This window comes from Aulonocara stuartgranti (assembly GCF_965226115.1).
Source record: "Aulonocara stuartgranti genome assembly, chromosome: 7".
Taxonomy (NCBI): Eukaryota; Metazoa; Chordata; class Actinopteri; order Cichliformes; family Cichlidae; genus Aulonocara; species Aulonocara stuartgranti.
In genome coordinates, this window is record NC_138945.1 from 57,382,857 (window position 1) to 57,407,863 (window position 25,007).

The 25,007-nt window shown below is 41.0% G+C and overlaps 1 protein-coding gene across 1 annotated transcript in view; it reads right to left on the minus strand.

Moving 5' to 3' along the window:
* Positions 1-847: 847 nt before the first annotated feature.
* The window catches only part of scaper (S-phase cyclin A-associated protein in the ER), a 58,248-nt gene continuing 34,088 nt past the window's right edge, over positions 848-25,007 (minus strand). The window contains exons 23-31 of the mRNA XM_082541096.1: positions 22,714-22,829; positions 16,109-16,232; positions 13,973-14,202; positions 12,261-12,416; positions 9,940-10,174; positions 8,395-8,544; positions 2,721-2,912; positions 1,812-1,860; positions 848-1,574 (exon numbers count right to left, since the gene is read on the minus strand). Of these exons, the coding sequence (XP_082397222.1) occupies positions 1,477-1,574; positions 1,812-1,860; positions 2,721-2,912; positions 8,395-8,544; positions 9,940-10,174; positions 12,261-12,416; positions 13,973-14,202; positions 16,109-16,232; positions 22,714-22,829 (1,350 nt within the window). The 3' untranslated portion in view covers positions 848-1,476. The remainder of the gene's footprint in view (positions 1,575-1,811; positions 1,861-2,720; positions 2,913-8,394; positions 8,545-9,939; positions 10,175-12,260; positions 12,417-13,972; positions 14,203-16,108; positions 16,233-22,713; positions 22,830-25,007) is intronic.

Consider the following 25,007-nt stretch of genomic DNA (forward strand, 5'->3'; position numbering starts at 1 on the left):
TTATGGCGATAAAATGATAAAAATCGAGCTTTTTTAGGGGGGAAAGTGCAAAAAAAAAAAGAAAAAAAAGTGAACCATTACAACCATGTGAATCCCCGTGGTTAGGCTACAAGTCTAGACAGAGGACAGGCTTCGGCGGCCCCCTTATCTACATCTGGCATCACCTGCAAAGGATACGCTGAATGGGCCCACAACAAAACGCGCAGCGCTGCGGACGCATTCTGGCTTGTCTTGAGTTTATTTTCATTCCAGTAGGAATCCTGAGCGACAAATAGCCGCTGGACAAGAGAGCATACAGGTCAAGCCGTCACTGACATCCTACACCCGTTACAATTTGTCGGGGAGGAGCTTTTCTTTAAAAAAATAAAAAAAATAAAAAAAATCACTGAAGGAAACGAGATCTGATTAAAATGAACAATCCTGTTACCTGCTGGTAAATATTTAAAAGTGGCAAATTAGATACAGCAGTGGTAACTATTTATTTAATATTAAAAAAAGGCTATGGGGTGATATAACCTGTGGATTTTAACAGGGATTATCTTGTAACCGATCAGGACAACCTAAACTTGCAATGTCAAGACTGCATTTCCGCACAATGAAGTGAGTCTAACCTGTAGATTGCCGCATTTCAGTTTTTTCTTCTTGTAGTTCGATTTGGGCAGCTAGATCCAAAAAAAAAAACCTTAATATGTCTCAACCAGTTCATATGTACCGGTACTCATGTGTCGTCAATGACAGCTCACATTGGGCATCATTATCCAACTCCATAGGAAGCCAAATTAAGGGGGGACATGGAGTTTAAATACCCCTGCTCATTGTGCAGAGAAAAAAATCTGACACCACATAATCACATATATTTGTTTTATTTTTGATTACAAACTCAATAAATTATATTAATTTGTAAGTTCCTCCTAACAAAAAGTGAATGAACAGGAAAAAAAATGTGACATTTAAAAAATAGAACCTTTAACACATATCAGGAATCAAGGCAGGGCATTTTTTTTTAAACTGGCATTATGTAGACTACAGAACATTCTAGTAATTCACATTCAACCAAATAATACACACACACACACAGTATAGAAGAAAACGTTTGGCAAATTATATATTACAGTATAAGTAAGTACTTCATGTTTAGATGGTCACTACTGTAAGCTTTACTGTCTACAAACGGAACAAACAGAAGTAAATGGCTTATTTAGACGATAAATGAAGTAGTTGTGTGCATGTTCTCACTGAAATGTACAAATAAGACATTTTGTGCAAATTCCTCTTAAACAACAGAATGACTTTCAAGAAATCAAACTAGATGCACAAATATACAAGGCTTCTTTCTTTCTTGTACATCTGACACAGTTTGAAGAGCATATCTTTTACTCATGTGCAAAAACAAAAAAAATAGCTGAAAACATCTCCACATCTTAGTGTCTTTTCTAACGATTAATACAGTGCTTTGTCATCACGTTTGCAGCTCCATCAGTCCTCCTGCTTTTTGAGGAAAAACTGCAGCGCTGAATCCCACTGATCTCTTGGAAAGCGGTTGGACAGTTCACAGAAATCCAGTGGCTGAAAAACTGTAGACAGAAAAACAGAAATCCTTTTAAAACCCAGTGTAGAATTTCACAAAAACAAGTGGGTGCTGAAATTCTTCCCGAAGACATTTTTATTAATCCTTTTAACAAAAAAAAAAAGGGAAAAAAGCACATAACAAAACAGATAAAACTAATTGCAGATATGGTTTTAACCACCCCCATGATATTAAAATATTTCTACACAACTAAAAATTTACTGAACTAAACTAAAGAACTTACCCGTTTTACTTGGTTTATTGTCTGAATCCTTCTCCTCTGATGCACAATCCTAAGAGAATACAGAGGCTTTAGTATCATCATACAGTGTACTGCAGATTATGCAATATGAGTAATATCTGAATCAATTAAAATAAAAAATGTTCTCGTTGCAATTTACTCAGTAAGCTAAACCACTCCGGATTAAATCGTTCCACTCTGAGGAATGTTCCTGAGGTTAACACAGAGATGAGGGCAGCGGGGCGAGACGCCATGCGTTATTGCTTTGTTTGAAAGACGTGACAATAGCTTGTCTCCCTCTGAATGGAAGTTAATCTGTGTCTAAACAGTGGAGCTTGCAGAGAGGTGAGGGGGCTTGTTGTCAGGAGGAAGATGAAGGAGACAAGCTGTTTACTGGGAGGTGAACCAGTGGCAGGTAAATCCAGTGTGAAGGAAACCGTTTGTCTTTGTAAAGCCCGGCCTGTTACTGATTCACCGGGGCCTGGATGAGCAGTCGTCAATCAGCTGATGCACAGGGGCTACCTTATGGTGTGAATGAGATTAACTGGGTGTGGATGCTCTATTTAGAAGACTGGACTCATTTATAATACTTTCCGCATTTCTGCAAATTCCTCTTCACAAGAAATCAAACAGATGCACTGATATAAGGTTCAGATGTTATGTGTGTGTATGTTTACTACTCTTATTTTGAGAAACATACAAATCACTCATACAGTTTAATCAAGCCTGCATCTCTAAGAGGAATTTATGCCCTACATGTTGGAATATACTTTACGTTTTTATACAAACACTGATGCTAAAGAGCAATTAGTGCTAAATGTATATATCCCAACACGTAGTGGTGATCAACAATTGTGTATTTAAGTGTTTTTACAAAGCACAGTACAAGTGTGACAATGTTTCTATATTTACCTGAATGAATCTGGCCAGCAGCACGCAGCTCATCTCCTGCTGCAGGATGACCTTGTTCTCAGGGTTGTTGTAGCAGGCCGAGATGAGCGAGGGAAAGAGTACTTTGATGAGGCGTGGGTGGCTAAAGTACTGGAAGGGCAGCTGACACAGTTTCTGCAGTACGCTGGGCTGGCGGCCAGATTGCACTATCACCTGGAACACACAGGGAGCGGGGGATAGTCAGTCACCGAGCCAGTCGGTGGCACTGCTGGTTGTAAATCAACGCCCTGTACACCTCCCACATGTAAATCTGCCACTAAAAACAACACACCAACAGCTATTAGGAGGAGACCTGGGGGCGGTGGGGGGCACAGCCTCCCATGACACAATCACAGGCTATAAAACAATGATGGGATGTTTTGTTGCAAAAACGGTTATAGCGGAGCTGCTGTAACATGCACGAGGGGAAGCGAGAAATGTGAAGCGATGTTATCGTTTGTGACTAAAACGTCACTTTCGAGTTTCGCGTTAAGGTCTTTAGGCAACGCGAAAGCAGGAGGGAATCCGTGAAGGAGTGAAGCTCAGGTTGAGAGGGCATTAACAGGGCAACAGGGTGGGGTGGCGTGTGAAAGGCAGGCTCCACCGACAGCTTGGCCACCCCCACTTTAAGAAATGAGCAATACCATTAATGGCATTTTCACCAGGCTGACATCCTGCTCTCCATCACAGCCAGTCATTCTTACATCCGGACCACCAGTATTAAAACCAAATCACTCGCAGCCTCATTTGATTAGAAAGGTGGCTGCTGCAAAGAGAGGGGTCTCCGGCTAATGCTCTGGTCATCGCCCCTAAGCTCGACAGGACCATCAGCACGTGGTCGAAAGCCGGGAAGGTCAGCCTGTTAAAGCCTGGCTGGAAAAACATCCCGCGTTGCTTTACAGGTACAGACTCCGCGCCAATGGAAACCAGAAGGGCAAGGAGAGGTCCACGAGTCCCAGTGACATAAATTCACAAGATTTACAAGATTTTAAAAATACTCTCTGTAATACTCTTCCATTGGTTTCTCCTTTGATAATGCACTTTGAGTTCGAGCAGCCGGATAAACAAAGCGATAATTCATTGCTTTTTATCTGTTCAAGGTGAAGGTTCTCAGAGCTGGCCTCTACAGCGGAGTTCAAAGGGACACAAAACAGTGTCATTCCCCCATCATCATTTGTTTAAAGAATCCATATGGACAGTCTGAACTTTAAGGTAACACAAGTCCTTGAAAAGGGCAGAAGCAGTGAATTTGTCAACCTGAAATGTAAGCACTGGGAGAGAGCACGCAAATCATGTGTGCACTGGTGTGTATTACTATATCACTGAAAACCTTCTCTCAGTATCCGCAACACTTTTCACTCACTTTTCTTCCCCTAAGGAATTTGGGGACCCAGACATATCAATCCATTGACGAAAGCAAAAAGTTAGGTTCTGGTTGTTTCTACATGTAGGGCTGCTTATTTTCACAGGGTCTAGATTTAGTATTTTATTGCTACTTCTTCCATTAAAGCCTACATTTTAATCTTTTGTGTTGCAACGCTGCCTGAAGATAAAACTGGAAACAAGGGCGTGGAAATTTATGCACTCGTATTCATCCGAAAGCCAAAGCTATGATTATGCAAAAGCTAAAGCATCTCTTCGTTCTTGTATATTAACGCAGAGCATGTTGGGGTATCATAATTTAACACCGCAGCAAGTACTGCATGTTTGAGCAGGAGTTCTAAGGTGATCCAACACACAAATCACCCAGGGATCTCATAATCCTCCATTACGCACAATTCCATCTTCAGCTGCCTAAACAAATTGTCCAACTTCAAGTGCCTGACGCAGAAAAGGCATAAAACACAGCCTGGTGGCAGCGACAGCCTGGAGGTAAAAGAACAGAGTCGCCTGCCAACTTTCCGCACCTCTACTAGGTGAAGAGCGGCACCGGAGTCTGAAATGGCTTCCAGCTAAAGATTATGCTTTAGCATTACTTCTCCCGGCATAGCTGAAGTATCAGCGGCGCAAAAGCTCGACGTCATAAAACTAACAACAAGCATGTGAATCTCTGCGTCTGGTCCACGTATAACGCAGGCCCTGTAAAACCTCAAGTGTCCTGGCTGCTCTGGTCTTTCTTAAGTTCAGAGACACGGCCTTTAAAAAAAATGTTTTTATGATGCTCCATTACATAACTTCCTCACTGGTCACAATGACAACAACAAGAGTGTAAAGTTAATGTTCTGAAACAAACAAATTCCTGGAAAAAAGCCAGCGTCAAAGCTGAAACCACAATTTAAAGGAGAAAAGGAAAAAAAAAAAGATTGTAATTATACAGTCTCACAATACAGTACACTTCTCAAATAACATAAATAGCCTGTATGGATGAGGTTGGCATTTATTTCTTACTGATTAAATTTGTAATGTCACAACTGTGGATGCATTTCCAAACACCTCAGGAGGAACCAGAGCCAGAGTGGGGTCATATATCTGACACTTAAAGCCACAATATAAACCAGATTCAGTGGGACTCCTTTACTGATAAGAAAAGCAGCACAACAGACCACATAAAGCAAAGTTTCTCAAATAAGTGTTTAGTGCTTTTTTACAGCAGTTACAATGGCTGATGGGGATGTGTGCAGGACGCTGTGTAAACTTCCTCTGGACAATTGGACGTTAGCCGCAGACACTGACAAAAATGCTCCAACTTGACGTTTAAGGTAACTTTTTTCAAAAACGAGCTCACTGTTTACACAATAAAGCTCAATAACTCTTTATTTATGAGCTGCCGCTGTCATCCCATCCCAGATTTACCCAGTGATAATTCTGCACTGAAGCTAGCATGACAACAGTGTTACAGACAAATGGAAACTCCTCACTGAAAGGCCCGCGGGAATAAAAATATCCTCAGCTTCACTTAAAATCAGCTGGACCTGTGCTTCACCCCCGGAGCTGGGTGTAAATCATGGACTGAGCTAACAATCGGGCACTCTTCTGCCAGTTAGTGCAGTGTGTATGCATGTCTGTGTCTCTCTCTGCCTCTGTTTACTCTGCTGGGTGATACAGAGTGTGCATTTCCCGCTGCTGGCTCCCCATGGTCTGCACGAGCTGCACTTACCCTGCAGGCAGTAAGGGCTTGGTTGTCGTGGCAGTAATGGACTGCTGAAGGAAGAGTTTCAACATCAGGTTAACAGGAATTACAGGCCTAAAGCCTGGTGTGGGCCTGCGGGGCAGAGGAAACGCCCTCAAAGAGAATGGGAAGAAGAAGACTGACCCCACAGAGAATGATGAGCTCAGGAGGTGTGTGTGTGTGTGTGTGTGTATGTGTGTGTGTGTGTGTGTGTGTGTGTGTGTGCGCGTGGGATGTTCAGTCTAGAGACAATCCATAGCTCATGTAAAGGCTACTGGTATAAAAACAACCGTTTATGAAATATAAGCACAGAAAAATTAGGTGCTCTCAGATGCCTCCAGAGTGAAACATCCATACAGTACCTGAAATCAGACCCGCTGTGTGTGTGTTGACAGCACTTGTGTGTGGCTTCCTTTGCTTGCGTGTGTGTGGCAATTTTCCATGTGCTGTATTCTTAAGATTTCCACACTCTAAAATTGCTTTGTCTTTCTAAAAGGCGAGCAGGAGTCAGGTAGGTTAACATGTCGCCAGTTTATAATTACTGCCCGTCAGCTTAAGATCCAACATCATCACTACGGATTAATGTATTAAAGACACGGAGATTAACAGTGCATCTCTCTGGTGAAAAAGGAAATACAGTTTCATGTCAGTCAGCTACAAAAAAGATTTCACTTTTGTCCTTTTTTTGTGTCAAAAATTCTTTACAGACACAAGCAGCAGACAATGAAACACATGGCTACATGACTCGGTGGCCCCCGTAAGCAGGGACACACTTATGAAAACACACAACCCTACATATGTCACTCTCCCAATGGCTTTTTGTGTGACAAGGTGAATTATTCATGCCCCCCCAGAGCAGAGGGAATATATCACTATGTAAAGGGGCTGCTTCAAAGTTCGGCTTTTTATGAGCAGCTTTATTTCTAGAGCATATATATAAACAAAAGCTGGTGTGCTGACAGTGAATCAGCAGTCTCTGTGACCGCACAGGCCTTGGGTTGGGCCGCTTTTGTGTTCTGCCAGTGCTTACATTAGCTTGAGAAAAGCTCAAGCTGCTCTAAATATTCTCCTTAACGCCATCCATCTTTGGTGCAGAACTGAATGGACGCATTCCAGGAACTGGACCACTGGCAAAGATCAACTCTGTGTGAAGGTTGTGAGGGATCTTGTTTCCTGACAATCTATACACAAATGTGTGTGTGTGTGTGTTTTTTTTTTCTTTTAAAGATCCAAATGCAAGGTAAGTTCAGGCAGCTTCCAGGTTGTGAAGGAAGTTTTTGCATCAAATTAGCATCATGCAAATGTTTTAATAAAATATGGGATTACATGTGCTTTGTTATCATCGCTGTGGCTGTGCAAAGACAAACAGTCTTAACGCTTAATTAGTCAAAATAATATGCAAACTGGAGCTACAATGTCCAACAAATGCAAATTATGTACATCAGAATAATTAAATTGGGGTTTGCCCTCTGCTACTATCCAAAGTAGCACATACACTGGAGGCACCTTTAATTAGAAGTAAAAAAAGAAAAAGAAAAAACGGCACATTAAAATCTGTAACCAGCCCATAAATTGTTGTGATAGGGGCTGATTGTAACAGTGTGGGTGTAGACTGAAGCGCTGGCTGCTGCCTGTGTGAGACAGGCTTAGCTTAATCAAAGGCCAGCCAACTGTAGCACGACTAATCAAGGGGCCGGTAGACGGGCCATGCATGACAGCCAATTACACAGCAGCCAGGTCTGCACCATCGCATCCTGCTCACTTCCACAGTGCCCCCTAAGTAGTTGTAACACCAGGACCAGCACACAGCCCCACTTTTAAAAGGAGCGAACAATAGGTCGCTCTGTGGGACAATAGACGACACGCGGACCAAAACCAGGAAAGTGCCAAGGCGTGAATCTTTAAAGAGGTGCTTTTTGTTACAATTACAAAACGACATCCTTTTTAAACCCCTGACCAATTATACACGAGAAGAACAACAGTAAGATGATTATCACCAGTCTTTTTTAAACTCAACTGACAACTCTGAACAAGTGTGAGCAATAAATGTAACTAGTGCGGAAATATCTAATTAGCTGACAAATAACAGAAAATCTGTTGCAAGTTTTATAAGCGATTAACAGGATTAAGTAGAGGTTAAATGATGCTCATCAGTTTTAGTGCTAAATAGGTAATCATTTAAATTTTTTTTTACAGATTTTAGTTTTCATCAGATACAAAAGGCAATCTGAACAAATAGATGGCAAGAAATAAATCGAGAAAATCATATGATGATCTCATAATCCAAAATAAAACTAATAACTTCTTAACGTCTTCTGAAGGACTCCAAACAAATTTTCCAACAAGATTTTCTTTTCTTAAATGCCTCATCTATGAACAGTAAAAACTAGATGTCAAAAAAAAAAAAAAAAAAAAAGGACAAAAAGTTACTCCTCCCTTTATGACAAACAAAATATATATATGTGCAGTGTTTATGTTAAGAGTAGCTTGGTTTACAACACAATTAAATATGGTGCGCCAGTGTATCTTAGGTTCAAGCTAGTTTACCTGGTTGTCGGGATGGTTAACGGTGAAGTATCCCACACAGATGATGACTTCGTGCAGCAGCTCTTCAGATGATTGCTGGGTACAGTACCAGAGCAGGGAGCTGACGATGTGTCGGAAAGCTAGAGACAGGCCCTCTGCCCCTAGAACGGACTGACAGGTCACAGAAAAAGCACGTCAGCGTGCATCACAGGTAATTTAGATGTAAACTGACTACGACTGTTATTGTAAAGAGCTTTTACAACAATTACAACACACAGTAATAAAAGGTTATATATGTTTTGCTGGTGGGAACAAACTTGGTGTACGTGTATAAGCAAATCAAAGGGGGTCTGACCGTAAAACACCCCGATCCCACACTGAAATGACATACTATTAGCTGCCAGCAGACAGTATTTATTAAACATGTCAGCGTGACAAAGCGCTATAAGATCATCACATGTTGCACTACAAGCTTGGTTGTGTTAGCCTTTATACATAATAAAAAAATAAATGAATTAAATAAAAAATAGGAAAGTGAATTCAGGTTTTGTGTCATGAAACAAAATATATTTAGCAAAAAAATAAATTTAGATTAAAAAAAGAAAAAAACAAAAACAAAAAGGGAAACTGGAAAATAATAGCGAACGGCACTGTATTCAAACAAAAACAGGCTCTTTTACTCTTTTTGATGAGGTTTTCCTAACAATGACTTGCAAGTTTGTTGCTGCATTTTTCTGCCAAAATGCAACTAACTGTATAACCCAGTTATATTTATACTGACTGAATTCTTGTGAAATTCCCTTCTAAACACAGCACTGAGAGCTTATGTGGTTGCAAACTGAGCCTGAACAATAGCCTCAATGCAGATCAACCATCCATTTCAAGTATATTATGTACTAGCTGTTGCAGAGCGGTAATGCAAGACACGAGGTGATTACAACTCATGGCTTTTTTTTCCTTCTTCTTAAAAAAACCCAAAAAACCAACCAAAAACCAGAAACCACACATTATTTAAAATGTTCATAAAACTACGACAGTAAAACGCTTTCATTTCCAGCTGTTTTGAGTTGCCTGAATATGGCGGGTCAGTGAGAGGAAGCTGCTTCAAAGTAATTACCACAAGACATTAAGATAATTAACAGCATTCTCGCTCACTCTTCTGGCTTTCAGTCTATGCGGTGACTTAGCACAGTGAAGCTGTCGCCCTCCCCTCCTTGCGCTGGGTAATGTATGGCCCTGCATACAGTGATAATCACTCGCTTTCTGTTCGAACTGCTGACCCTTACTGCTCTATTCAACCCCCCCAAAAAATGACCTGGGGATGGGGGGTGTCAAAGGGTACCTGTGTTTATGTGCACAGGTCATCTTTGTCATGGGGAGAATAAAGTCTTATAATGGAAATATACTAACACTCAGCTGATGATATACACAGATTTATTAAATCCAGGGCACTTTTAGGTAATTTAAATATTCTCCTGCTTTATATTTATATTATGTAACTGTCAACAATGTGCAAAATCTTTATTAATAAATAAAAAGGAATCAGAATACATTTTATAATTTTACCTGGAAGGCAGACAGGTCAAGAAGGGCAAAACTGTTGAGGAAGCGGATGCCTTGTAAAGCCACCTGGATGACCCCAGGGCCGTAGGGCTCCTGACTCTGGCAAGCAGACTCTGGCAAGAAACTGTGAAGCAGGATACAATACAGGGTGTGCACCACCCCTACCAAGTCTGTCGACTGCAAGAGTGCCGTCAGTCCAGTTGGGTCCTGGCGTTTATTGTCGAATATACTGGGAGCACTAAAGAGGAAGACATGCAACTGTATGCTCAGAAACAAAAATACAAAAACACAAAACTAAAATAAATCGATGGGGAAGAACACTGACAAATAGAACGACAATCATACTGGAACACATTACACAATACTTTAGGAAATACTTTAAATATTTTGTTCTTTTCTGCAGCTGATGCCACATCCCCAAACTAAGGAGACAAAACACAGCTCAGACCTCGGCAGCTTCTTGATTTACTCACCAGACACAAGCTTAAAAAAGATTTTCCTTTAGATAAGAGATACTACGCTGTTAACGCTGCTGGATTACCTGACTGGGGCGAGTGGAAGAGCACCAAGTTTGAAATGTACTGTATATTACCCGGCTGGATCACACGGCAGCTCTCAAGTTCATCTCCTGCCATTTGTGTGCCTCTGGTTTATTCATGGAATAACACTTTTTCATTTTGTTGCATGCAAGAAGCTTCCAAGCTGCTTCATTTTTGACTTAATAAGTACCATAAACTGACAGCCAGATTAGCTAAGGAGGGAGACCTTCAAGATTCAAGATTAGCCCTTTCCCTCGCACTCCTCCTACAGTAAACACAGCAATACCGCGATGTGAAGCTCATGGCAGTGATTTCAAGCTGGTAGACTGCAGTGAGTTGGCTGACAAGGTGCTGAGCGCTCTAGTACATTTACTCAGAGTCTGTCTCGGGTTTGTTTGGCTCAACAAAGACGTTACCGTGTTGGTTAAGGGGACTGGCAACGCACTGTTTTTGTTATACTTGCATTTAATATAAAAATAAATTAAAACAATAAATAAAATTACAAGATAATCTTGGCAGACAGGCAAGTAGATCAAAGCAGGACAAAAGCATCATAAGAATTAAACAGTTTGTTGGTTTAGGTTTTTAAAAGTAAAAACGTCATAAAACCCAATCTGAGACTTGACTTGAGAAACCACTACAGGAGATAATCATCAAAATTACTGCAATCTTTAAAATGAAAAAAGAAAAGAAAGTAATTACTGCAGTAATGTTTTTCAAGACTCTCCGTTGCAATGCGGATGACTCCAGTGAAAACCCTAGGCTCGCACAGAGACAATTTAAGACTCCTGCAGCAGCACCCGCTATGATTTGCAGCCATGCAGAATGGAGGGTGTGTGACCTTTGGATGGAACCTACAGTGCATGCTGATACTTGATGTTAGCCAACAGGCTTTGTGTGAAATATGCTGCTAGGCAAGAACACAGCCTCGTAATGCCATTATAATCCCCTGACACAGCAACTGGCATGGCACAAATATCCCACTACCCCATGAGCACTCTTCTGCATGACACACAGATAGCCGTCGCGGGACAGAGCTCACCGGTTGCTGCTTTTAGTGTCATTAAACACCGTTTTCTCACAAATATTCAGTGTCATCCAGAGTTCTAGCTGTTCTTTGGCACTGCAGTGTGAAGCAACTGGTTATTAATACTGCAGCACATTATAGCTGGCAAGGTATAGCAACACAGTGTCTGACACTGAAAATGTTAAGTTTGTTTAGACAACACTGCTACTTAGATTTGGGATGTCAAATTGCATTTAAAATGTCATTTTGAATATTATTCTGATATTTCTGTTATTACGGTCCCCTTTTCCCTTTAAAGTCAAAAACTGTGGCACTGATGTCCCTTGGTGTGATAGTATGCTTAGCCTCCGTCAGCGGCGCCACTGAATCTCTTTGAGTAGAGGTCACCGTAGCACATGTGGGTGGGCTCCCCCTCCACTGCAGGCTAAGGTTTATGGTGAGTGACAGAGCACTGGGTCAAGTAGATGCCTATCTCCATCTTCAATAACGACAGCTTAGCCAGCTTGCTGACTGGAGTGAATGACCTGCTGGCTGATTGCAGAGGAACGACAGATTTGTTTGAGTAACAAAGAGAGCCGTTTTTATGGATCCTTTTGACAGTCCAAAAAAAAAAAAAAGAAAAAAGAAAAAAAGAAAACACAGACAGTGACTCAGCCTCTGTCATTACTTGTACAGAGAGGTGTGTGTACTGATTGTCAGAGGACGATCAAGAGATCACAAAGATGTCGAGGTGTGTAACGAGTAAGAAACAGGCTCACCGTCCAGTTACGACAAAGCACAGCTTGCACATGCTGTGCAGCAGAGCCGAGGCTTGCTGGAGGAAGGCTGACATCTTGGGCTGCTCATCTACAGGACCTTGGACTGACAAGAAGCAGCCGTACAGCTTGTCAATCAACCCCATGTTTACCACATAGCTGGAAAGCAAACAGAGAGGAAAATGCATACCGGGGTTTATTCAATTTGTCCCTAAATGTTAAAACAAGTTAAAAGTGGGGAACATTCTTGGTAAAAAGCTAATCGCACAGGCAAACAAAGACCTTTACTGTGCATACCTTCACAGTGGTACAGCTGAAAGCCAATACCTCACCTAAGCCATCCACCCCCTGCTATTACTGTGATATCTTCAATTTGTCTTTGCCAATGACAGGTCTCATGATCATGTTCCCTGTACTCTTTCAGCCACAAATCACTGCTAATAGTATCATTAAAGGGCTGTTGTGGCCCCTGTGCCAGCCCAGCTCTGGGCCCTTAACAGTCTCCTGACCCGAGGCTAGTCTTCTCAAAGCTCCCGCATGCGTTAACCTTTGGGTACAAAGAGCTTACGGAAATCTAGAGGGAACTGCAGCTGCCAGTCCAGACTTTCAAGTTGCTGCTGTGAAGTCAGTTTTCCCTCGTCTTATCACCATTTTCAACGTTCACTTCTTTTGTATAGCGTTTCTGTTAGAACTGTCACTCACTGATCTCCTCTCCAAACAGGTGATTATGAACTGAAATGGACACTTGAACCAAGTGCCATTGTTTTGACTTGATCCTCTTCCACGTCTTTACTTGGGCTGAAAGGATCTTTCATCACACTTTTGTCCTGTGCCTGCTCTCTGTTTAAAAACCTGTTTGGTGGTCGCCCTTGCCACTTCGTGTTGCACTATTTGATCATGCACTGGAAACACAACACATACAGTGGACTAAAAGCAGCCCAAAACAAACTGAGAAACCAACAATGGGCAGAAACGATGTGAGGAGAGTCTTTAAAGTGCTATATACAATAGATTGTTTTAAAAAGGGAGACTTTTGCAAACACTTACAATGTTTTCATCTTATATTCTTTCTCGCATACACATTTTAAGACAGTTGAGGTAAATCTTGCATTTGTACTCAAGACTATCAGCCTGAAGACACCATTTTTCTCAGGCCCTCTCTTGCCTCTAGGGTTATAACTGGGTCAGTGGATGAGATTGGTGGGTCTGTGCAGCTGCTCTGTCCAGATGAATCATGGTTTGTGGGAGGGATACTGGAAAGACTGCACTAGTCCACAAGGTGTCATGAGGCCGGGCCTGCCTTTCCTCACAGTCCACATTTCTCCATCACAGCCTCGACTGCTATAGCACAGACCCACATAGCTTGAAAACCAGGTTCAAGGGTAACTTTCAAAGCTTTGGAAGTGAGCGTATCATGCCACTTTGTGACTCTCCCCCCCTGAGAAGCAGATTTTACTTAAAATGTAGCACAAGCTGGAAGGAAGCCAGATTATACCTCATTCTCACACTACTCCCATTCTAACAAGACGCTGCTTGGACCGCTTCCAAGCAAACTGTCATTCTGTCAGGATATTCTTTACATAAGGCATGTTGTTGACCAACTCTAAACCCAGTGAAGAGGAGTCCAGAAGTGATGTGCAGGAGAGAAAAAAGGGAGCCATGCAGGAGGAGGAGAAGCAGCATGAGAGTAGTATAGAGCAACGGAGGGAAAATACCTGATTAGATCTTGTGTGCGAGTGTTGAAGGACTCTGCGGCAGAGCTCTTGACCTTGGCATCTTGGGAGGAAATGCACGTGTTTTCACCTTGCCCAGAGTCAGAGATATGAGGCCACAGGGACCCCAGGATGGTAGAAATAGTCTGAAGAAGGCCTGTCGTCAAACCCTCAAAGACTTGTTTGTTTACACTGCGCCCAAAAATGGACTTGTCCTCATCAGGGACGTAGAGCTGTTAGAATAAAAGAGGGGGCGTGGGGGGAAATGTTGAAATAAGAAAGCACAACAAGCAATTATAAACTTATTTTATCTACACTAGATTTTTTTTATGAACCCTAATGTTGAGAGACTACAGTAGAAATATAATATTAGAAGCTTGAAAACTTAGTTTTCAGCATAAATTTTAAATACAGTTTAATTAGCAAAGATGTTAATGTTAAATTCTTGCAGATTTTCCCTGTTGGAAACAGAAAAGTAGCAGCATTAAATAAAATCATTTCTAACAAATTGTATTGTTATACTGTTAATTACATTTAATTCATGCAAGAATAATAGACCTTTTATCAGTGGATGAAAAATTAGTTTTTACTAACAGCTACAATTAACACCATTACGATATCACAATAACGATTTAACACTTCAGATAAAAATGCATGGAGGTGCCGAGGCTGTAACCATAACCATATGGCTACAGCCTCTTATACCTAAGCCATGTTACAACCAGAACAGTCTTAAAAAAAATTAACAGCCATTTACAATTGTCTTATATTGACAATATTACATTTTAAAATATCAGAATGTAGTTAAAGTCATATCCCCTTCTCCAAAGAAATGAAAAAAGCTTTTCAAAGCATTTCTTGAGGTATGCAAACCTGAAACATGAAAAAGATATACAATAAACCAGCCACACGACAAGATATAGTCCCAAATAAAAAGGCTGCAGAAAGAAATCAAACAGCACAGCAACACAAGTATTCGTCTCATTTTTATTTCCAGGCAAACTTCACGAAAACAGCAGCCCACCGCTAAAATATAGTGCTACTGTTTAATGTGAAACCCCGCAAAGGTCGAACCTTCCCATTTGGTCTAATGGTTAGGGTGAATGCTGACAGCGTAGGTAAATCCACCGACATTCTCCACAAATCTAATTAAAAGGGGGCATGTTCATATGGCAGTGCAACCCCCACTGCTTTACTCTCACACAAATTCCAAAACATGGACGCGCACATGAATATGTGCAGGCGTAGGCAAAACTCAAAGTTATATATATAAGTTGTAAACTTAAAAAAATCAAACAAATAAAATCACAACTTATGAATCGAATCGGAGTTCGAGTGAATGTTGAGCTCAACTCTTAATCTGCAGTCAACGTGAGGAGAAAAGTTAGTTCATCCTCTGCGGTGCTGTTGGATATGTCAGTCAGCAGAGCAGCTGTGGGGATATGTTTTATATAAACTGAAGCATACAGGCGAACCTCTCCCTCTGTGCCCTAAGGAAATATGACTGCTTGGATTGGAACTCGACTGGGGAAGGAAGCCCCAGTAGAGTTCATGCGTGCACCACAGCCCTGTGTCTGTGCCTTGTCCTGTCTGGGTTGCGAGTGTAGGCGGCTCCAGTGAGCCGCCACCGTTGGATGTGTGGAGCGGACTGATGTTTACAGTCCTTCTCTCAGAGTGCTGAGGGATATGGGGCTGACATGCCGCCGCAATGCAGCCTCCCATGCCCGCGTGCCTCCCCGAGTGACTATGCTCTCACATTCCCTCAGTTGAGAGGCATCTGTGGAGAAGTCGGGCAACGGTTTGTTACTCGCTAGCTCTTTGTCATACTCGGTCTTTCATTAACACTGCGGTTGTAGCAGACAGCAGTAAAAACGCTGCTTCCTTTATGGTCAAGCCAGTGTATATGAGCAGATAAATGTAAAGAAAACATGGAATTCTTAACATGTGCAACATTTATGTGTGGCTAGGAGAGAGGCTGTGTTTGTTTGATCACACCTGGAAGCACCCTTTGAGCATGTTTGCCTCTATATTTCCTGTACTTAATAGGAATGTAAATAATGTTGTTGGCAGAAACTAATCACACAAAACACTGTATTACATTGCATCTCTCATCTTCTGCATTGGGATGCACACACTTACTGTTAGCTGATGCAGCAGCAGGTCCACAAGGAGGACTATCTTGTTGCTAAACAGCACATAGGAGCAGTTGAGCGCGCAGCAGGAGCATGCCAGGTTGTAGATATTTACAGCAGAACAGAGGGATCTAACAGAAAAAGATGACAAAACTGTTATTGATCAAAAGCTTGACATAAGACAAACCTCAGGGCACAACGCTTTACCCCTTCCAATTTGTTAAAGAACATGAACTACTGGGATGTAAACGTGACCGGGGCACTGACAAGACTATCTGCAGGCATTAGAAAACCAAACACACTCTTCTATATTTGTGGTTCCTTAAGGGTGCAGTTTGTCTTCACGAGTCAAAAGCATATCTCACTGACAGCAAGAGTAAGGAAACCGATTTGAGATATAAAACACTCATATCAGCTACTTATGCGGACACTCCCTTCACGAGAGCCACCTTCAGAGGTGCTGAGTTCAATCTCGGTCTCATCTTGGCAGAGATGGTGCAGCATTTCCGCTGGAGAGATAAAACTATTTCTCTTAGCAGCTCCTCACAGCACAGCCGCCAGGCAGCCCCAGGCAGCAGTCAGCGCTGAGCCCGTCAGCGTGCCTCTGTATTATGTCTACTCTACAACAAGCCCCAGAGAAGATTAATGCTTCAGATAACTGACCAATCATTCTGCTGTGACTGCTACTCCCCCCCTTGCCCCGTTTCATCAGTTAATATTTTCTGACAACTGTATATTTTAGCCATTGGAGAAATAGCGTGTCCTATCTGCTCGCTGGAAGAAAGGAATCCGCCTCTCCAGTGCCTAAAGTAGGCCATGTTTATTTCAAGTGGTAAACATTTTGATATCTACCGAACCTTCACATCTGCTGCGCGTTTTCGGTCAAACTACACTGGGACTGTGAAGAAAAATGGATTAGGTGGAGGTTCACTAACGTCTGTCAATAACGCTGCCCACTTTTTTTTTTTAACATTACTGACAGAACAGTTTAAAGCTCTAAGACATCGAACGGTGTAACAATATGAGAAACATTATGTTTCGAGGATAGCAACCGAGTTTGACATCAAGGATTACGTCCATACAATGAAAACAATGAGAGAGCGCTAAACAATCACGTCAAAAAACTACAAACTGTATCATTAAATGTGCAGCAAATACATTGACAGATATTTGAGGAGTTCATGTCTTTATGAACTGGAAAAAGTTAACTAATGGTTAAGTGCACTGATACGGGGAGCGTTTGTAGAACAACAAGGTGAGGTAACATGAGAACTCAACCAAACTTTGCTTTGTGTGCAGTCATGCAGCATCAGATTCTCACTGCTCGATTCTCGAGTCAACGTTGCACAAAAATTCGCTTCGACACAAACACCAAACCGACAACTCAAAAACTTTTCACCCATGAAAACACTGGTAGCTGCCGTGTACAATCTTCAAAGGGACACGAATTACTTTCGGTCACGAATTACTTTCGGTCACCGGCGTGTCATTCGAGATTATGTGACATCTGAGTGAAGTAGTGCACAATAGTAGGGTTATCAAATTATCGATCAGATTAAATGGCAAGGAAGGGTTTGACTTGATTACTGTCATGTTAGCATTCAGGTTACACTGAGATTTTGAGGGTTTGCAATCTGCCAAATGCTTGTGTGGAATTTTGATGGATATAACTGTTTTTAGGACAAATAAAAGCAGAAAAAAAAAGAAAGAAAACTCCAAATAAGTCATTAGAAATTTATGTATTGCACTGTCAAATCCCCTTTTTATTGTCCAATCTAGTGCTACGGCACCGACTTCATTTTGTTTCACATTTTGGTCGGTCTGTCCACAGCTGAGACTTTTTAAATGCAGTCTATCCGTGACTTCATTTTTTAAAGTGTTCCCATGGTGACAAAGTTTAAGTATACCCCTGTATTCACATTGGCTGCTGCAAAACACTTTTCCTTGTGAAAACTGCTGTTTCCACGGTTTAGCGTCCCATCCCTGTGACTAACTGGTGACCAGTCCAGGAAGTGTCAGCTGGGATACACTCCGGCTGCTCCAACAGCTCCTCAGCCACCACCACCCTACACTCCACCCTCTTAAAGGAGACTATAAGGACACACTGGATATTTACTTTACTAAATGATACTACAAAGTGTATTATTAGAACAAAAAAAATAGTCCAACAGTAGTAGAACAGTTAAAACTACTTTTAAAAATGAATTCAAGGCAAGACTGATCAGGGTATTCTTATTAAATTGCTTGGAAAGTAGTAAGAGAGGCCTTCAACTCAATTAACTTCTCATGTAATGAGCATTCAGTTGCTTTGTAACACAGCTAATCAGGGCTGTCTATGGCCATCTCTTAACAAATGAGTAAGCTGTCAAAGGCGTGTTTGAGCTATATGCCCTTACACCAGAGTGTACAATGAACCACCGCGGTGATCTGTCTTTGGTTTCCTCCCACCTAATTGAGCTTGATGAGCACGACACCTGATAGTCCAGCCCCTCTGGGAATCTCACCCCTCTAAACAGCCCTCATTGACAGCTCCAGTCAAAGATTTTGAGGAACAATTTGGTAAAGTGCCACACCACCCTTTCTCGTGTTACACCAAAACTTTGTGGGGACTGATGTGCACCAGTCTATTTAAACTCTCCACATTCCTCACCCTACACCACTATGGGATTCTCATTACATTGGAAATATTGTGTTTACCAGGTTTCCAAAACTGCTGGCTATCCCAGGATTTAAGCTTTTAAGTATCAACATGGATCATCACTGGTGGACTTGGGAGCGGAGTTTAAGACAGACCATAATGTGTAAATAAAAGAACAATGTACGTTCCCTACACTAAATTTAATCCCACACAAGCAAGGAATATTATTTTACATGAAAGGTAGGCATATTCATACAGACATGAAAGTAGTGCACTTGATCTTGTCTCGCACCCCCATAAACCACTTAAAACCACAGGAGCCAGCTGGTTTTTAGTGATCATAATCAACAAGGATAGGCAAACAAATAATTCAATAATATAACAGCACAAAACTATTCCAGAAGCAGAGGATTTGTCTGCAAAAAAACCCAGAGTGTGGCTAATAAATTCTCTGGAATAAATCAGAAGTAACAACCATAAACACAGGTTCCCTAGCGCTTAGATATACGGCTATGGATTGCAGCTATCTTTCACCCAAGTCCATTTATCAAGGTAAATGGCCAACTGTCTGTTCAGCTGACAACAGGACAACAAGCATATAAAAAGGGTCTTTATGCTTTTTGTCACTGCCTTGAGTTATCAGCAATGAGATCTGTGCTCCTCAACCTCAGTCTCACATTCCTCGCCCTTTCTGTGAGTTTCCTATGTGTGCAGTCAAGCCTGACGGGGGCAGCGCTGTAGAAATCTGACTAACTTCCAGATCAGGTTGAGCCCTTGCCTCTTAAACAGGGGAAGAAAAAGAATCCTAAGCCAAAATAAAAGGTGAGGAGCAGACCCATTTCCTTGTGCTGTCAAACAATCCCTTCATTCAGAGCTATCTAAATGACATTTAATTTGATTCTGCTGTTGATCTCTCCGATACCCTGAGTGCTTCCAAGACATCTACCCTGGCTGTCGTGCCACACTGGCCTGCTATGAAGGAGGAGAAATCTGATGAGCCGTCACGCCGCACCATGCACACAAGTGAAGGCACACACACCTACACACGCACACACTCCCAAATGGCGGAAAACATCCTGAAATAAAACCACAGGTAGCAGGTCTGATTTCACAGGATACAACAGGTCATGTGAGACAGAAGTGGAAAGACAAATTGGGTTAACACGCATGTCCAGGGACTGTAAACTTCTGGAGCTCACCTGTTACAATCACAGCGCCGTCTTTCTTTAAATTACTGGAAACTATCGACACAGAATATGACCAGACCCTCAGAAAATAAATGTTTGAATTTCATCTTTGCTACCTAATGGCACAGATCAGCGCCTCTGTTCCTCTCATTGTTCAGTTTGTGTACAGGAAGATAACACTTTGCACTGAGACTGTGAACATTTGTGCATTTTGTTCCCTTCCCCACTGTGACCCCTATTCCAGTCACAAGGACAAGGCATCTGCAATCTAAATACCAACTCAGTATAAGTTTCCATCAGTGTACAAAAAAATGCACTGGATTTAAGCTAAACTCATAATCTGCAGCTGTCATTATGGAAGGACAGTAAAAGGACACTGGCTACAGAAACGAGGATCAACCCCTTCATTTATTTCTCCCACACTAAAGAAACACTTTCAACTGAGTAGGACAAAACAGCTAGATTCTGTGCAGCTGGCACACATGATGAGGGGTAAGATTCAATGTTCATCTATAAGATGATGTAGTTATGTATGCAGTCTTAACCACAAATATCAAAAAGGAAACCCAACCATAAATAAGGTCTAGTGATTCCTGTAGACATCAAAGTTAATAATATTTGGTTTTGTACAGTTAATTTGATAATACATGTAGACTTGTAATGGATTTTTCACTATAATCTAAGACTGTATTGATACAACAATAAACTGTGAGGATACAACCCTCAGCTGTGTCACTTAACATTAAACAATGTCTCTAATAACAATGACTTAAAATGGGGACAAATATGAATTACTGGAAAAATAATGAAAACAATGAAAATCAAAAGTTAAAAATCTAAACTGATGTAAATTCAACAAAGCTCATGCCAAAGTTTGGGATGTTATTGTGCCTCTTGTAAGAAATCTCTTCATCTGACGTTAACGACAGCGACTGCATAAACCCTGATCTAGTCACTCCAGCGACCACAGGGTTACACCAGAACATTAGTGGAGCCTCGTCGAGGAATTAGCTCATTAATGTAATGGTAACAAGATGGAATCAGCTTCCCTTGGGAGAGATATGGCAGGAGCATCTCGGCAGCTGCCTTTTTTTGTAAATCACTCTGCTTATCTGGTGGGAGGAGGTGATCAATATGGCAGCATCACTGTAAACAGATAATGTAGCTCACTCCGGGGTTAGCGTCTGTATAGCAGCCCATTAGGCCACACAGCAATCCAGATGACAGATAGTGATAAGCAGACGGCCGGGCTGTGTCCTTATGTTGCATCTCGTCATGAGCCGCCGACTGCACTGACCTGACTGACACAAGAACAGAGCGTGACCTCTGCTGCGTTTTACATTTTACAAAAACCATAAAGAAATCTCTGCTTACAACCCTCTGGGGTACAAAGCTACTGTAATAAGTGCATTCATTTATTAAACTGTTGTATATGTTGTAAATAAACCATCATACACATGCTTTTCTTCAGATAATCACAAAATCCTTTGTAGCTATTGAAAAGAACCATTCATTTTAGACCTTTTCAATAGCAAAAATAATTTCTTCCTCACTCAAGACTTTGCTTGTATTGTTACCCAACAATAGAAACACATGGCCCTAATAATCTACCTTTTCATTCAAGCATGTTAAAGAGATGTACAATGCCAAGGAGATTATTGTGAGCACGTTTTGTGCTGCAAAGATAGTCTCATTTCAACAAAATACTGCTTCGAATTCAGAAGTCTGCTTGAAATTCTTAAAGACTGCAATGATTGAGAAAGAGAGAACACAAAAAAAACAGAAGAAACAATATACATGTGATGCCCTTTAAAAGCATTATAAATATAAGAAGCATTTGTCCATTAGCAGAGAGTCAGAGACCAGTAAATGCTAATGAATGGGGGAAGCAAGGCCATTCAAGTCCATTACAGAGTCCCACTTGTGACTATGGCAGGCTCTCTGAAGTTATCTACTGGCAGGCCATGCAAGCGCCAGACCCACAACTCAAAAATATTTCGTACTCTAAATGATAGATGGGACACATGTGCTTTTTGTGTTTCGAGAGAAAAGAAAGAACACAAATTGATTACAGAAATGGAAATGCTTCCCATTTGTTGAAGGGCAGCGCTGTTATTCATTAATACATTTTGAGAGTATTTATTGAGATGAAGCAACTGTAAACGCTGATAAAGTAGGTTAGCTGACATTAGCTCCCTTGCTTTATGCGATTGCAAAAACGTTCACATGGAGCAAACAGAGCAGCAACTGTCATTGAAAGGATAAAGTCATAGAGGAGTCATTGCAGAGAAGGACTGTAAAAGCTAAGAGTCTCTGTGAATTCAGCAGAGAACAGACAGACAAACAATATGGATCATTCAGAAGCATCCCCATCCTTCCTTCCTTTCTTATCTTTTAGTTAGAAAAAATACAAAAACAAACAAACAAACAAACAAAAAAGCAACATGTGATAATGTTAATACCACTGTATATTCAACGCTTTGGCTTTTATTTATTGCAACACAAAGCTGCACTAAGAGAACTTTGTCTTTTTAAAAATGAGTGTTTAAGGTGTGTACTGCCACAGATAAATAACCTAACCCGATTCTATGTTTTGTGTTTTTGTTGTCCTCCATGGTTATTGATTTATGTATTTTGTAGTCTAATCAGTATCTTTAAAATTCAAACTCCAACTCTGGTCAAGCCAGAAGCAATAAATAAATAAAGCAAACAATTAAAACAAAAAACACATTTATATGTTTTGGTTCACATGAATACAAAAATTCTTAATTTTGTGATGATACTCACTTGAGAGGAATGCGGGGAACTGCGGTGGGTGTGGAAGCAGCAGTGATGACCTGTAAAATTTGTTCCAGAGCAGACAGGCCACCGCCTACTTGGAAGGCCACTTGGTCTGCATTATTCTGTTGAGGAGAGGACAGAGAAAGAGCGAGGGTAAGAAAGAAACAAAGGTGTAGTCAGGGGACAGCAAGCAGCCGGCCTGACAGGGGATTACATAGCTCTTGCTGGAGACGGAGCCTTTCTTTCTCCTACAGGGGTAAAGGATTGAAATGTGAAACAAAGTGATCCCTAAAGTATTCCTGTTTAATCTCAAAAGTGCACAACCTGACTCCGCCCCACAACAGTGAACTTTCAGTGAAAGGCAAAATGCTCTGCAGGCTCCGGTTAGCATCAGGGTGGTCTCAATGGATCACAACAGGCTAAGTAAAAGTGAGAAAATGCCACGCAGGCGATCTAAGAACAGAACAACCCAGAGAATTTGAACTGTTCTAATAGCAAGACACTATAGCTCTACTGGATCATCACTATTATTCATCTTCTTTGGGTTTGAAACATTCCATTTTAGGTGAACTTTAATAAATGGCTGAATATCAAAGTGGCTCTGGTCAGTTCTTTTCATGCTTTTATTTACGACTGCTATATTATAGTTTACAAATACAAATGAGAGGGCAGTGGCTGATGCCACCAGCTGGCATGATTATAGAATACATTATTTCCAAACCGAGAGTTGAAGGCTCTCACACCAATAATATGGCAATGCATTTCAGAAAGCTATAAAAACGTCAACAAAATTAATTGGTTAAGATTTATAGATTAAATTTCCACCCAAGTTTGTTGTAGACAGCAAAACCTTGAGACTAGGAGTTTTCAAAGTTTTGATCACTGAGTGCCAATATAGGGATGCGGCATATGATGATAGTCAACCTGGAAAAAGCACAAATTAAAGTCTTTTAGTCAGTGTTTTTGCCATCTTTGTTTAGGGGATATTGGAGTTTCCTCATGGAATTCAGTAACTTTGGATGGGTTTGTAGTTTTTTAAACTCTCAGTGAGCCGCCTTAGGAAAATGTAGTCAGCACTGATGGCTGAAACAGAAGAAAAACTGGAACACAAGTATAATGCTAAGTTAGCATCATTTTGAGTTCCTATATCACAAAATGACATGAACCGTGGGTAAATGAGATGCACAGTGGTATATTTTTTTTACTCTAGCACTACATAAATTATTATCAGGGGCTGCACTTGGGCTTTAGACAAATAGGAATTCGATTGGTATGTAAAACTTATTTAAAACAATAAAAAAAAATAAGGTTAGATATTTTAAATTTTAATATCTTTGGGTATTTCCAACTTAGTAAAAAGATTGGCAGAAATAACCTTTGCATGAATCTTACTAACATTAAATAGAAAAAAATAGAGAAAGTTTTACTTTGTTCCTCTGTTCAAACCAAACTTCCTAACCCTTAATCGGCATTATTATTAGATACATCTGCTTGTCACACATCACTTGTCATGTAATCAGTGAGGAAATGAACTAATAACTACAGAATTTCAGCAGGAACAAATTAATATTTAAGAAATATTTCTTACTTAAAATGATATCCATTGGTTCCTCTTGTTGAATTATTTTTTCCTTACTCCACTTACAATATAAAAATACAAATAAAATGACTCTGCAAAGGAAACCTATAATTATAGCGGATTAGATTTCTAACATCATGTAAATAGATAGGCCCCGTCTCCTGTGACGATAGATTAATTGGCAGTATGTGGGATGCTGTTGCTACAGCTTCTCGTACATCAACAAATATAAATCCTGGAGTGGGTACTGACTATGAGGCATGTTTGTGCCTGGCTGGATGAAGAGCAGAGGAAGTGGAGGTGAGCTGCTGACGGAGGGCCTTCTTCACACAACTACAGAGAGCCTACAGGTCACTCCTCCACCTAATGAGGTTACGGTCTCCTCAAAGCTGTGACAGCACTAAAATCCAGCCACTTCACAGTGCTTTTGTTCCACAGATGGGAAGTTGCCAACAAGCCCGAACACACTGAAAGACAAACGCTTTACTAAATTACAGATAAGCTCTTCATCTGTCATCTGTGCCGGCTGCTGAGGTAACGGCTTCTTAATTCCAGTGTTAAGACGGAAAAAAAATATTTAAACACGCAAAAAAAAAAAAAAAAAAAAAGTCTTTACATTAAACATAATGGCAAAAGTCTCCATGACGCTCTCAAGAGTCAACGCGAACATTTTTAAAAGACCTTACTTGTGACTTCCTTTCTTTACACTGCCAAAGGTTTC